At 40.6% G+C, this 12452-nt stretch overlaps 1 protein-coding gene across 1 annotated transcript; it reads right to left on the minus strand.

Annotated features, from left to right (window-relative positions):
- Positions 1-988: 988 nt before the first annotated feature.
- On the minus strand, positions 989-11777 carry AGR2 (anterior gradient 2, protein disulphide isomerase family member). The gene is made up of 8 exons (XM_043589031.1): positions 11679-11777; positions 8743-8888; positions 8466-8529; positions 8295-8347; positions 7747-7820; positions 5492-5555; positions 3038-3121; positions 989-1850 (listed from the first exon to the last, which is right to left on the minus strand). Exons 2-8 carry the CDS (start codon positions 8879-8881, stop codon positions 1801-1803), a joined length of 528 nt encoding a protein of 175 aa, XP_043444966.1. The 5' UTR covers positions 8882-8888; positions 11679-11777; the 3' UTR covers positions 989-1800.
- Positions 11778-12452: the final 675 nt, after the last annotated feature.

Consider the following 12452-nt stretch of genomic DNA (forward strand, 5'->3'; position numbering starts at 1 on the left):
TCTCTTAGCCATCCGGACGTCTTCTTTGGAAAAGTGTCTATGCACCATGAGCTTTTTCATCTTCCCAAGTTCACAGTGCACACCTGGTAAACAATAACACCTGCCTCATCCATTCCCCTTAGCCTTCAGCCCCTGGTGACTACCATGCTCCTTGCTGTGTTGGTGAATCTGACTATCCAGACACCTCATGTAAGTGGAAACAACGTATTTGTCCTTTTGTGACTGACTTATTTATTCACTTAGCATAGTGTTTTCAAGGTTCATCCATGTTGTAGTATTTGTCACAATTTTTTTTTCCTTTTTAAGGCTGCATAGCATTCCATTGTATGTGTTTATCACATTTTGTTTATCCATCCATCCACCGATGGACATTTGGGTGGCTTCTTCTTCCTGACTATGTGACAAATGCTGCTATGAACATCAGTACACAGATAGCTTTTCCCTGCTTTCAGGAGCTTGGGGGACATACTCAGAAGTGGATTTACTGGATCATATGGTAATTTGGGGTTTAATTTTGTAAGGAACGGCCATATATATATATATATATATATATATATATATATATTTTATAGTGGCTGCGCCATTTTATGTTGACACTGTGCTACCAACCTTTTTATTCAGCTGTTTGAAATAATACTCCCTTGACCTACAGCATTCTTCCAATTCTGTGTAGTTAGGTTGTCAACATATGCTTTCGCTTAAATTTATTTGAACACAAAGGAAAGATAGGGAGATGGCAAGAAAGGGTTTGTTAGAACAGGCTTTGCTGATGTTTCCATATGCTTAAAGCAAAAGTTTGTGTGTTTGCATCTTCTCTTTCTAACCTGTGTGTGCACACACTTCCTGCTTTTGCCATCACAGCACATATTCTTAAATTCTTTTTCACTTATCCTTTTGTTTCTTCATAGTGTTTATTTTTATAGACAACATAGTGCCCTGTGAGTTCATAAACTATGTAACCATTATATTTCCAGGTTGCCTTTTTTTAAAAGTATGTTTAAATAATGTTGCCATTGGCATCTTCACAGAACTCTGTTTTTCTTGAATGATTTTGAGAGATCAAATGTATCATAAGGCTAGTTCTTAGCATTTCTTGAGGGTATGTTCAAGGGTGCAGATGTTCTTTGACCTTTTCACTGAATTAGTGCTCTGATGGAGAAAGCTGTCTGCTAGATGCTTTCTCTGAGAGGGTTAAATTGTGCAATATCTAACTAAAATTGAATTCTTAAAGTGTGTATAAGGAGTTCCCCACCAGGGTGGGGAGGGGTTGTCTTCAGTTAGGTGCCCAATCTTCTTGGGATGCCTTTGTACATATTCTTTTACACTAACACATATTCTGTTTTGATACTTCTGTTGACTAAGCTCATGACTATTTTTAGGCACCCAGTGACAAACTACATAATGAGGTGAGGTGATAACTTTGACTGTCTTTGGTCTTCATTGCTCCAGTGAAGTTTGTCTTGTCTTCTCTTTGAACATTTTGTGTGTCCAGAAGTCCTATTTGGTGAATGAATTAAATAGCTTTTCTCTGAAGGACTAAGTTGGGGGAAGAAATAACATTGAACACCCCCAAAAGGATTTATTTTTTTTTTTTAAAATCATGGCTGACTATGGTAGTATGCAAGATTGTTTTCATACATGTATACTTCAAATTAAAAAAAAGTAACTGTTGTAACAATAACCCTGATCTAATTAATCAGTGTGTCCATCTGTGTTCCTGCATTCTCCAAAGTCTTCTTGGATCTTCTTAAGTCTCAAGGCCTGACACAGAAGGAAAAGCTTGAAGATGTTGCTTTTTCTCTACAATTCAGTCTTCAGCAATTTGAGCGCTTTCTTCATGTTGTCAAGCACTAATGGGGGAAAAGGTTGCCACAGTCAAGATGCCACCAGCAATTGTGTTGATAGATCTAGTAAACCCCTAAACTTGGGTACTTTATTCATTGTCTAAATGGGGTTCTATTTCATGATAGGGTGAAGGGTTGGTAATTTTATTATGAAATTTTTTCCCCAAAAGTATGTGAATGGCTTTTATTTACATTCCAGTTCTCTTCCAATATTTATTACATGCCTTTTCTACAAAGCACTGTGATATTACCTGTGCAGGATACCTGCCTTTAAGGAGTCCAAAGTCTTATTAAGATAGATGCTCTTATCTCGAGAATGTCCAGTGCTTGGAATGTGCTTCCCTGGTCCTCCCGGCACCCACCAGAGGCATTGCCAATGGACCATGATAATCTTTGCTGCTGCCCAGATGCAGCTTCATTGTCTTTCTCAGCGTAATATTTTAGGTCAATGCCGCTCAATAGACATTACTGTGATGATGAAAAATATCCAGTGCCGGTGCACTGAGTACTTAAACTGTGGTTAGTGTGCCAGAGGAATTGAATTTTGAATTTTAATTAATTGAATGTTGAAGTGCTATGTGTAGCTCATGGCTCACATATTGGGCGATATAGTTCTACGCGGCCACTAGTCATTGAGCAGAATTGGTTCTTGGGGTAAAGCCCAACTTTCTTCCCAGAAGGACTGATTACATGTGACAACTAGGTACAGTCTCCCACTGAGGTGCTTTATCTGCACTGTCTTGTCTTTCCATGTTATGGCAAATCCAGGCAAAGTGAGAATCTTTCCAACTACTGGGAGCCGTCTTTCCTTCTGATCTTTAAAATTAAACTTAAACTCAATGTCAACAAACTGGACTACGTTATTTCATTTTCATCTTTTGGAAAAACTACATAAGGCATGCAGATTACCACTATTACTATTGTAATAAAACAATTACTACTGCATTTATTCTTTGGTAGGAGTTATGGGATAGACTGCCTAAGGGAAAGTTGAAAAGCAGGTAATGTGTTCACAGAATCCTCCAAGAGAAAAGGATACCTAATCTAAATAGTCTTTCATTGAGATTTAAAATAAATGAGATCTAGGTGAGTATGATTTGCACAAGGCTAGTTAGGATCAAACTGATTCTCTTCACCAGAGCTCTACTCCTAGAGCAACAGTAATAGATATGTTCACAGGAGGTAACACTTACAGAGCGCTACATCTGAAGGTTCGTAAGCGTAGAGACGATTCGAGTATCTTCCAGTGATGTCAGCTCTAACTGTCAGGGATGGGTCTACAAAGAAAAACCAAACAGGAATGAAGTCTCTGTTTTCAAGTAAGCTCTGCTGTGTGAGGAAGCCTATGTGTTTGTCCGTGGTCCATGCAAGGAACACAGCGTGTGATCTGTCTCACGGAGTTCCATGCCATCCACTCTGCATCCCTGCCAGTGGCTGCAGTCCCCCAACCAGGGCCCGGAGTATTTGACAGCTGTGGAATGCTATTTGTGGGAAAGGTTATGAACCCTGCTGTCCTATCTATAGCAACTCGAAAACAGAATAATACATACTTTCGGGGTGGTGTTTGGTGTTTTGGTGGAAACATTGGCATTCCCTACTAAAGAATTATTTTAAACTTTTGAAATGCTTATGTGGTAATTGCAGTGTGTTACCAAGAGCAACCTAGATAATTAGAAACCCACATCCAATGCTAGTTTTCAGAACCCAAGGTTGTTTTTAATCAAGTAAAGAATGCCAACCCGTAAGAGAAGCAAAGTTCAAATAAGCATGTAGTTCCCCTGTTTTGTTTACTTTATTGTTATCTGGATACATTTGAAAAATAAAGACTTAAGAGTCTTCCCTCATGCATACATATGTCCCTATAGGTTTAAGTCCATTTTTTCATGTTTTGTAGTTAACTTGAAGCTTTCAAGTTAACTTTTCACTTAATGAGAAAAAAAGGTATTTTAACAATAAGGTGTATCGAAAAGGGAGATACTAGGGTCTACACACGTCTAGGCACCTTGTCTTGCAAGAGAAGATTGAAGGAGCTTAAGGTACATGTCCTGAAAATCAGATGAAGAGGTCCTGTGAGAACCAGACGCTTGTATGCAGAGTCTGTTGCTGGTACTTAAGTGGGCAATCTTTCATTTCAGAATGTTGGAATGGTACCAACTGACATTAATTACAGAAAGCAGACATCTATTTGTTCAACAAAGACTTAAAACCTATTATACTTCTGCTACGTGCACAGGATACAAACACACGGTCTACTCTTTGTAATAAATTAACATAAGAAAAGCTTTTTAACAACCATTGGCTCACAAGCCATGGCCTGCACCCTGGAACCACTAAGACAGCTTTAAGAAATACCTCCAGCCGCCCCCCCCCCCTTTCCCTGCGCAAGATTCTGATTTAATGGGTTTGAGATGTGGCTGGGCAGCTTGAGTTTTAAAATCTTCTAGGTGATTCTAATATGCAGGCAGTGTGGAAACTCCTGAGCTGGAAGAGCAAGCAAGCTGCCTGAGGTGGGTTTTTTGGAAGGCATTGAATGTGGGTTAAAATGCCCTTAGACAGGGATACTATGAAAAGAACTGCACAGAATGTAACTGGGTGACCTATAAAGTCCCGGTTTAAGGGCTCTCAGTTTTCTAAATCCTAACAAAATGGAATCTGTACTATTAGCTCCAGTTCAGCTTTTTTCCTTTATATCCCTCACTTGTTCCTCTCCCCTGTTAATGTGTCTTTAGTGAGTTAGATGGTCCAATAGTGAGTTAGAGCTCAGTGAGTGTGGGCTTTGCCATGGGGTGGATTTATTTATGCAGTGTCCTTAAATCACTCTGACTTGGTTCAAAGCCACTCCCAATTCATTTGTTCAGTCGTTTAACAAATATTTATTGCCAGCCTACCAGAGGGTCATTCTGCAAATAGGAGGGTGAGAAGAAACAGACACAGTACCTGCCCCCAAGAGCTGTGGTCCTGTGGGGGAAAATATATACTAAACAATCACCCACTAAATGCAAACTTATCACTGAGGTAAGTGTGTCTCTTGAGAGGAACATGATGTCACAAGAGCACATAGTGGGGATTGTGCCAGGTCAGTGAATGACAGGGATGACTGGGGAGTTAACTCAGTGATGGGGGAAGTGCATGGGGGAAGCAGGAAGACCTTTCCAGCAGAGAGAACAGCACCTGAAAAGTACCGGTGGCTGGAAAGAGCATGACTCCTCTGCTTTCTTTTATTCCAGTGCATCTTCCTCACTTTCCCCAAAATAATTATCAAAAATGTCAGAATGAAAAATCCAACATATGAATTGGAAGTTTGCCAGATGAAAAATAAGTATTTACAGGCCTGATGTATTCAGGAAAATGGGCAATGCATTTAAAGAGTTAATGGGAATTCATTATACTTCCTTTTCAGATGTATTTTTGACAGGACATGATAAGTTAATGTTAGCAGATGAGAAACAAATGAGGAAATAGGCAGAAGCTTGAATTTTCTAATGAAAATAGGTTGAGAAGTGTAAAGGAATGTCATACCCCTTGTTAGGGCATGACAATGGCAATGGCCATGACTGAACAGCAGATGGGGAGGGGGAGTCGAGAAGAGATACCGCAGCACGTGGGAAATGATCAGTGTGCTTAATCTCATTGTCACTTTTACTTACCAACAAACATGATTCTGGGGACATACTGGCCATCAGGAGAAAGGTGTTTATCAGTTGTTTCATACTAAGATTAAAAGAAAAGACAGCTTTTAGTTGGTCTGTTCTTTAGTTGTTTTCATACTTGTTAATCCAGAAATGTGTCCATTACAGGGCTAGGCATCTTGAGATACTCTAAGGCACATCTCTTCCACAGAGAGTTTATAATACACATGGGGAGGCAGGTTATACACATGAAATAATAAATAAGATAGAACAGACTGTAATTCAAAACCTGATGTAGAGGACTGAATGATACGATCAAGAGGAAAAACATTCAAGAAGTCAGAATATGGAGGGAGTTATAATGTTTGGGAAGACATGTTGGGTGAGATAGGAAATAGAATAATGAAAGAAACAGAAGTCACATTTAGAGAAATTACAGAAACAAACAGGCTTGTCTTATAGCACTTACCTTTAAGGAATGCACTGTCAATTGAGAGATACAGGTAGGAAAATGAATATTGAGGATCCAGTTGGTGAAGTGTTATGATGGAGGCTGTTCAGGTGAAGTGGGTGACCAGAGCAGGACATTTAGCCCCGTGTGCAAGTTTTACTACGACTTTCTGAAGTGAGTAGGGAGGAGTCTTAAAAAATGAACAGGAGTCGGTTACGTGGAAAATGAGGTCACTGCAGACAGTGGGGAATGACTGCACAAAGGTAGAAGAAAGGCACAGCACTTTCTGGTCTGACTATGTGTTTTGGGAGGATTGAAATATAGGGGATGCATGAGGTATTGGCGAGAGAAGATGCTAGAGAGCTGCTTCTGGGGCTGGCTCTTGAGCAGTCTTTCACACTATGCCAGTGTTTGCATTTGTCCATGAGTAGACAAGAACATCTGGAGAGATTTAGAAGAAGTACCATAACCCCAGTTTGGTTTTTGGAATCATTACCCTGATGGCCATGTGGGACTAGCTGGAACTTATTTTGTAGGCACAGAGCCATTTAGTAATGTTGTAGTCAACTAAGCGGAGAAAAATTGTGACACTAAATAGTAGTCCTCACTCTACAGAGAAATGGCCGATAGCAAGAATATGTAGCAGTTAGACCACAGGGTTTCTTGACTGCTGAAGGTGAGTAGGAGATTGCCATCTGGAGTAACACTTACAGTGAAAGGGAATAATGAAAGAAGAACTCTTTGAAAATCTTGAACCAAGGTGATAAATTCAGCATTGGACCTGTTGAATTGAAACTTAACTAATGCAATATCTGGACCACGATTGCACACACAAGTTGGAAATTGTCGCATGTTTGGATGAGATGTGGGGATTACCAGTGTGTGGGCATTGGTTAAAGACAGCTGTAGATGAAGTTGTCCATAGAGAATATAAAATAAGAAAAAGACAAGTATGTCAACTAGAGATTCACCAAGTCACTAATACTGAAAGTTAGAAAGAGGAAAGTGAGCCCGTGGAAGAGCGCTGAGGAAGATGAGAATGTTCTTTGTTGGTTTTTTTTTTTAATGTTTATTTATTTTTGAGATGGGGGGGAGAGAGAGAGAGAGAGAACGAGCAGGGGAGGGGCAGAGAGAGACAGAGACACAGAATCTAAAGCAGGCTCCAGGCTCTGAGTTGTCAGCACAGAACCTGACATGGGGCTCGAACCCGTGGACCGTGAGATCATGGCCTGAGCTGAAGTCAGATGCTTAACCAACTGAGCCATCCAGGCGCCCCAAGAATGCTCTTTGAAGAAGCCAACCTATGTCAACTTGGAAAGAAGGGGGAGAGAGAGAGAGAACTTGCAGTAGAAAGAACTTGCAGACAGAAAGCCTGACCAACAGGAGGGGTGTTGATGGTGAAGGAAAGTGGGAATGAGGGGAAGCTATGTTGCATGTGCAGTGATTTCATTTAGACCACCAGGAAACTGTCTCTCCCAGGGAGAGAGGAGACAAGGACTAAGAAGGACTGCAGGCAAAGGAGCACAGGAAGAGACTTGCGAAGACAAAAACCTTCCAATTATTATAGCCACAGAGAAAATCCTGACCACAAGAGCACATTTTTCAGACAAGCTAAAATTATTAATCACTAAATAAAAGCATATGCATGCGAGATAGATTATTAATGAACTATGTTTCTCTCTCTCTCTCTAATCTGTGAGAGGAGACATTTGGAACAGACCCCAGTCCGTGCCGTGTGGCTAGAATGTATAGGAAAAGATGGATTGTCGATTTCAAATAATGAGTCATGGAGGAATGTCAGCAATGAAAAAAGTGAACTTACAACTAGATTGAGGAGGACGAACTGCTCTGCCAATTTCTGGATTTCTTTATTTTCAGCAAACACTTTCTTTAAAGCTAGAATACAAAGAAGAATCACTAAGTATCCATCTCATCAGTGGCTGAAAGCATTGCTTTCTATTGTATTTTAAGTTGAACTGTACTTTTATTATTATTTTTTTAATTTAAAACATGTGTATTTATTTGAGACACACACACACACACACACACACACACACACACACACACAGAAGGGGAGGTGCAGAGAGAGAGAATCCCAAGCAGGCTTCGTGCTGTCAGCGCTGAGCCTGATGGAGGGCTCAAACTCACAAAGTGTGAGATCATGACCTGAGCTGAAATCAAGAGTTAGATGCTTAACTGACTGAACCACTCAGGCGCCCCTGGAGTTACTTTAAAATAGGTTCTTACTACATAAGATGTTATGTTTTATTCAACTATGCTAGGTGCTAAGGATATAAAGATGAATGACCTGAACCTTGGCCCTAAAGCTAAAAGCCTATAAAGGAAATTATATTTAGAAGAACAAATTACCTTGACTGTGTGGGCATTCATCCAAGTGATGAATAATCATTAAGGGTTTGTTGCTGTAAGAGACAAAGAGCGATTGGGTAATTTTTAATGAGTAAGATTTCATGTACAGCTATGTATCACTAGGTGGCGCATTTGCGAGCTTTAGGAGAACTCTGTAACCCTCCTCTTTACCTTGTCTTGGATTTGTATAAAGCTTCTTCGTATGTCTGAGTCCAGATGAGCTGGTCACCCCAACCTAGAACAAAATGAACCAGTATATTTAAAGCTATTATAATTTCAGACTAAAAATGTTGAAAAGCAATGGTGAAGACTGGGATAAATATACAAAGCAGAAACATTGATAAACTTTGATGAATTTAGAAAAAACACATGCAAAAATATGTTTGGCACACAAGTCTCAGCTTCTCAATTAAGTGGCATTGGAAGCCGACCGGAAGCTCTCTCCTACCTCTGGAGAGGGTCTGGGGCAGTTTGGGTGCCGAGTCCTTTGTGTCCTTCTTAGCTCCTGATTTGACTGTGATATCTTTGGCCAGTGTGTAAGAGAGGGCGACAAGGAGCAAGAATGCTGACGCTGAGATCTTCTCCATGGCAAATCTGATGTGGAAATAAGCAAAATATCAGTAAAACAAAAGGGAACGAGCAGCTTTAAAACCTTCAGACTGCATCATGGCCATGGGATACAAAGGAATTGAGGCTTAGCTGGTATGAAAAACTACCTTCCACATAATTTTCCTAAGAATACATAGTGTGAATATCTATTGACTTTTCTACTAACAGGCATACAGCCATGTGTGTGTATGTGTGTGTGTGTGTGTGTGTGTGTGTGTGTGTATACTGATGTAGATCTCCATAGAAACCTACAGTATAGAAATAAGTATATAGATATTTTTTAAGAAAATAGATAGATGTATATACTCTTATAGCTAAAGGAGTTTACATTTAAGCTTTATATTTTGAAATTTTGAGTACTGGACGGCACCCTAGGGGCTACTCCTCCATTCCCACTACCCATGCCTGATGTTATAGGTGAAGAGTCTGAAATTCAGAGAGTTGAAAGCTTAGGAGGTCTTATGGATCTTTCCATCTTGCAGGGCTGGCTCCCATTTTCCCATCCTGAAACAAGGGCCCTAAACATACACACGTCTCCAGCCTTCTGGAAAAATGGGGGCATTGTCGTTAAAGAGTAAGATCTAAGTAAAATGAATCCTTATTTAAATTAAAACCTGCCAACTTTGTCGCTTCACTGAAAACTTGTACCCACATAACTCCCTAGTGTAACATTTACTCAAATTCCATTTTTAGTTCTGAATTGACTAAAATATGTCGATGCAAGTTCAGTCTACTGAGACAGTTCTTCGACTCTCTCCATGGGCCTGTATCAGTAGGTGACTGTGGGCATGTCTTTCAGTGCACAAAATATTCTATGGGACTCATAATACAGAGAACCAACCCATGGGTATCTCTTTGTTAATTTTTTTTCCCTTCCTGTATTTCACAGTTAAGTCTTTGGGAAAGCTTCACTACTACAAAGCAGATGCCTATAAGTAGGAAAGTGAATGGTAAGATGAGATCTAGGAGTGAGGGAGGGAGAGAGCTAGCTAGTAAAGAGAGTTGCATTAGCAAGTTGCTGTGGTTATTGATCACATGCAGAATTGGGGATGGGGTTCCAGGAAGGACAAAGACTGAAATTGCTTAAACATATCTCACTAATACTGGTGTAGGTCTGAATAAATTCTGCAGAGGAAACAGGATGGGTTATCAATGGTTAGTATTTTTAAGCTGGGGGTGGGGGGGGTCCTTTCTCATGTTCTGATAGCTTGAGTGGAAATTGTTGTTGAGCGTTAGCTGTTTTCGAAAAAAAAAAGCATTGCTAAGTTACCAAACCCAGATGATGGCTTGGATTAAACTGACCAGTTACTGTCCAAACCATCACAGGTAGCCACAGATGTCTAACTCAAAAAAGACAAACAAAAAGCAAGGATACGCTTCCTTCATTTTCTACACAGATAGCCAACAATTCCCAGCCTTCTTAGTACAAAGACATCTTTTTAACACTAGAAAAGAAAAAAATAAAACAAAACAGAACTTTGACATGAGAATGATTCTACTTTTTAGATGTTAGTTGGTTCATAACAAATAATTACTTTGTGGCAAATAATTACTTTATCAACAAACATTTGATTTTGTATTTTACTTATAGCAACAGCACCTCTTTATGTTAGGAAAAATAATCACGAACTGGTAGTGAGACGTTTTATCTATTTTGCTCACCGGCCGTTCTTGTTGCCTGACTGTCAGGACCCCTTGTAATAGCTGCACAGCTTACCGGCTGGAACTGCTCACATAATACATGCATTTTATGGCAGGGTGACCCATTGAAGGCTAATGTCACTCCTGCTTTATAAATACACCGCTGTGGGCTCACTCCTGACATTCATTCTACTGAGGTTTCATACGAAGTGGACTCTGCCTGCAAATTTCCTGCATAAACCACCTCAAAACAGAACGCCAGGACACCTGGGTGGCTCAGTCAGTTAAGTCCCTGACTCTTGATTTCAGCTCAGGTCATGATCTTAGGGCCGTGATATCAAGCCCCTTATTGGGCTCTGTGCAGGGCATGGAACCTGCTTAACATTCTCTCTTCCTCTGCCACTGTTCATGCTCCCTCCCCCTCTCTCTCTAAAACAAAAGAAAACAAAAAAAAATCACAATGCTAACCATAGAAAATGATGAGAATTTGGATACAAACACACACTCTATGAAACGGTGGCTGTATGTCCGTCCTCTTATCTTTAGCAAGGAATGAACTTGCAGGAAGTTTCACTGTCCCTGTTCGTAAATGCTTCAGGAAAGCCAGCCCATCTCTTTTCTTGTAGCCCATCCCATGAATTTCAAGATTGAAGGTGCAACAAGAATATCTTTACAACAGAGAAAAAGAACCATTTTTCTGATCTGCTGTAATATTCCCAAGTGTAGTTCCTAGCAGGCAGTCTGAGCTGAGATTTCGTAGTCCTGGGGAACTGTGCTTTAGCCAGTGGGAAAGAAACAGAGCATTAGATGATGAGCAGTGCATAGTGACAGAAGACCGTAGGCCCTGTCCCAGGCTTGAAAGCTCTTAGAGCTCACCCACTCTTAAACCCCTTGTTTCTAAAAGGAGAAAGCATTACCTTGAAATAGCTCAGGAATGCAGCCCTCCACCAGCTCTGGCCAAGGAAAGGCCCTGGTAAGACTTTGATGGAAATTCCCTCCCCACATCTCATTTCATTGCCCTGGGAACTACCTTGCACTTCTTTCTCTATTTATTCCTGTAACTTTACACGGTAATCAGAGCCCCAAACTCACTCTTAGCCAGTGCCCTGCCAACATTATTGTCAGGAGCCTTACCTGGATTTCCCCACCCACTTGTCTGTGCGAGCCAGCTGGCCTCACTGCGGTCCAAACCTCCTAGTGAGCCAGCTCAGCTGAGCCTCTATTTATGCTCCCGAGCACAGCTCAATCCCACCCACTAATCCCGTAAGGACAGGTTGCAAACTCAGAAAGGAACTTTCCTTTTCCCCAGCAATTAGCTCAAGAGTCCCTTGTTTTTAAAAATAGCATCGCGAAGGGTATGCTTTTCAGTGTGCCTGTTTTTAACTGTTTGTGAAAGTCTATTGTTAAAGAGATTTGGAAAGTGGGCAGCGTGCCAAATCCAGGTAAGCTTTAAATGAAGACATTTGATTTGCCTGGAGGCTGATTTGTCTTTACATGATTGGATGGAGTGTGTGGTGTGTAGAATTTTTTTCTCCCCCTTGGGCAGATTGCCTTTTTTGAGTTGAGAACACCCAGGGGTGATTCACAATTCAAACTTCGGCAGTCATTGCACCTGCTACTCTCCATTGTGGGACACATTATTTTCTGCCATACACTTCCTCTTCCTGACGAACAAGATGTACATTCACCATGGCTATGAAAAAATTGCAAATCAAGCATGCATGCACAAAGTATTTCAAAGCTGAGGAAGTCATTGAAAGAAGATACCTAACACTATGAGTTTTTATTAATTACATTGTTGTTGAAAATATTCAACAACTTCCCTCCAAAAAAGTTCAAAAGTGATCCACACATACTCTCATTTAATGGCAAACTTCCCTGCTAGGCATGCAGAAGCCATTTACCTCA

The sequence above is a fragment of the Prionailurus bengalensis genome, chromosome A2, assembly GCF_016509475.1.
Source record: "Prionailurus bengalensis isolate Pbe53 chromosome A2, Fcat_Pben_1.1_paternal_pri, whole genome shotgun sequence".
Classification (NCBI taxonomy): domain Eukaryota; kingdom Metazoa; phylum Chordata; class Mammalia; order Carnivora; family Felidae; genus Prionailurus; species Prionailurus bengalensis.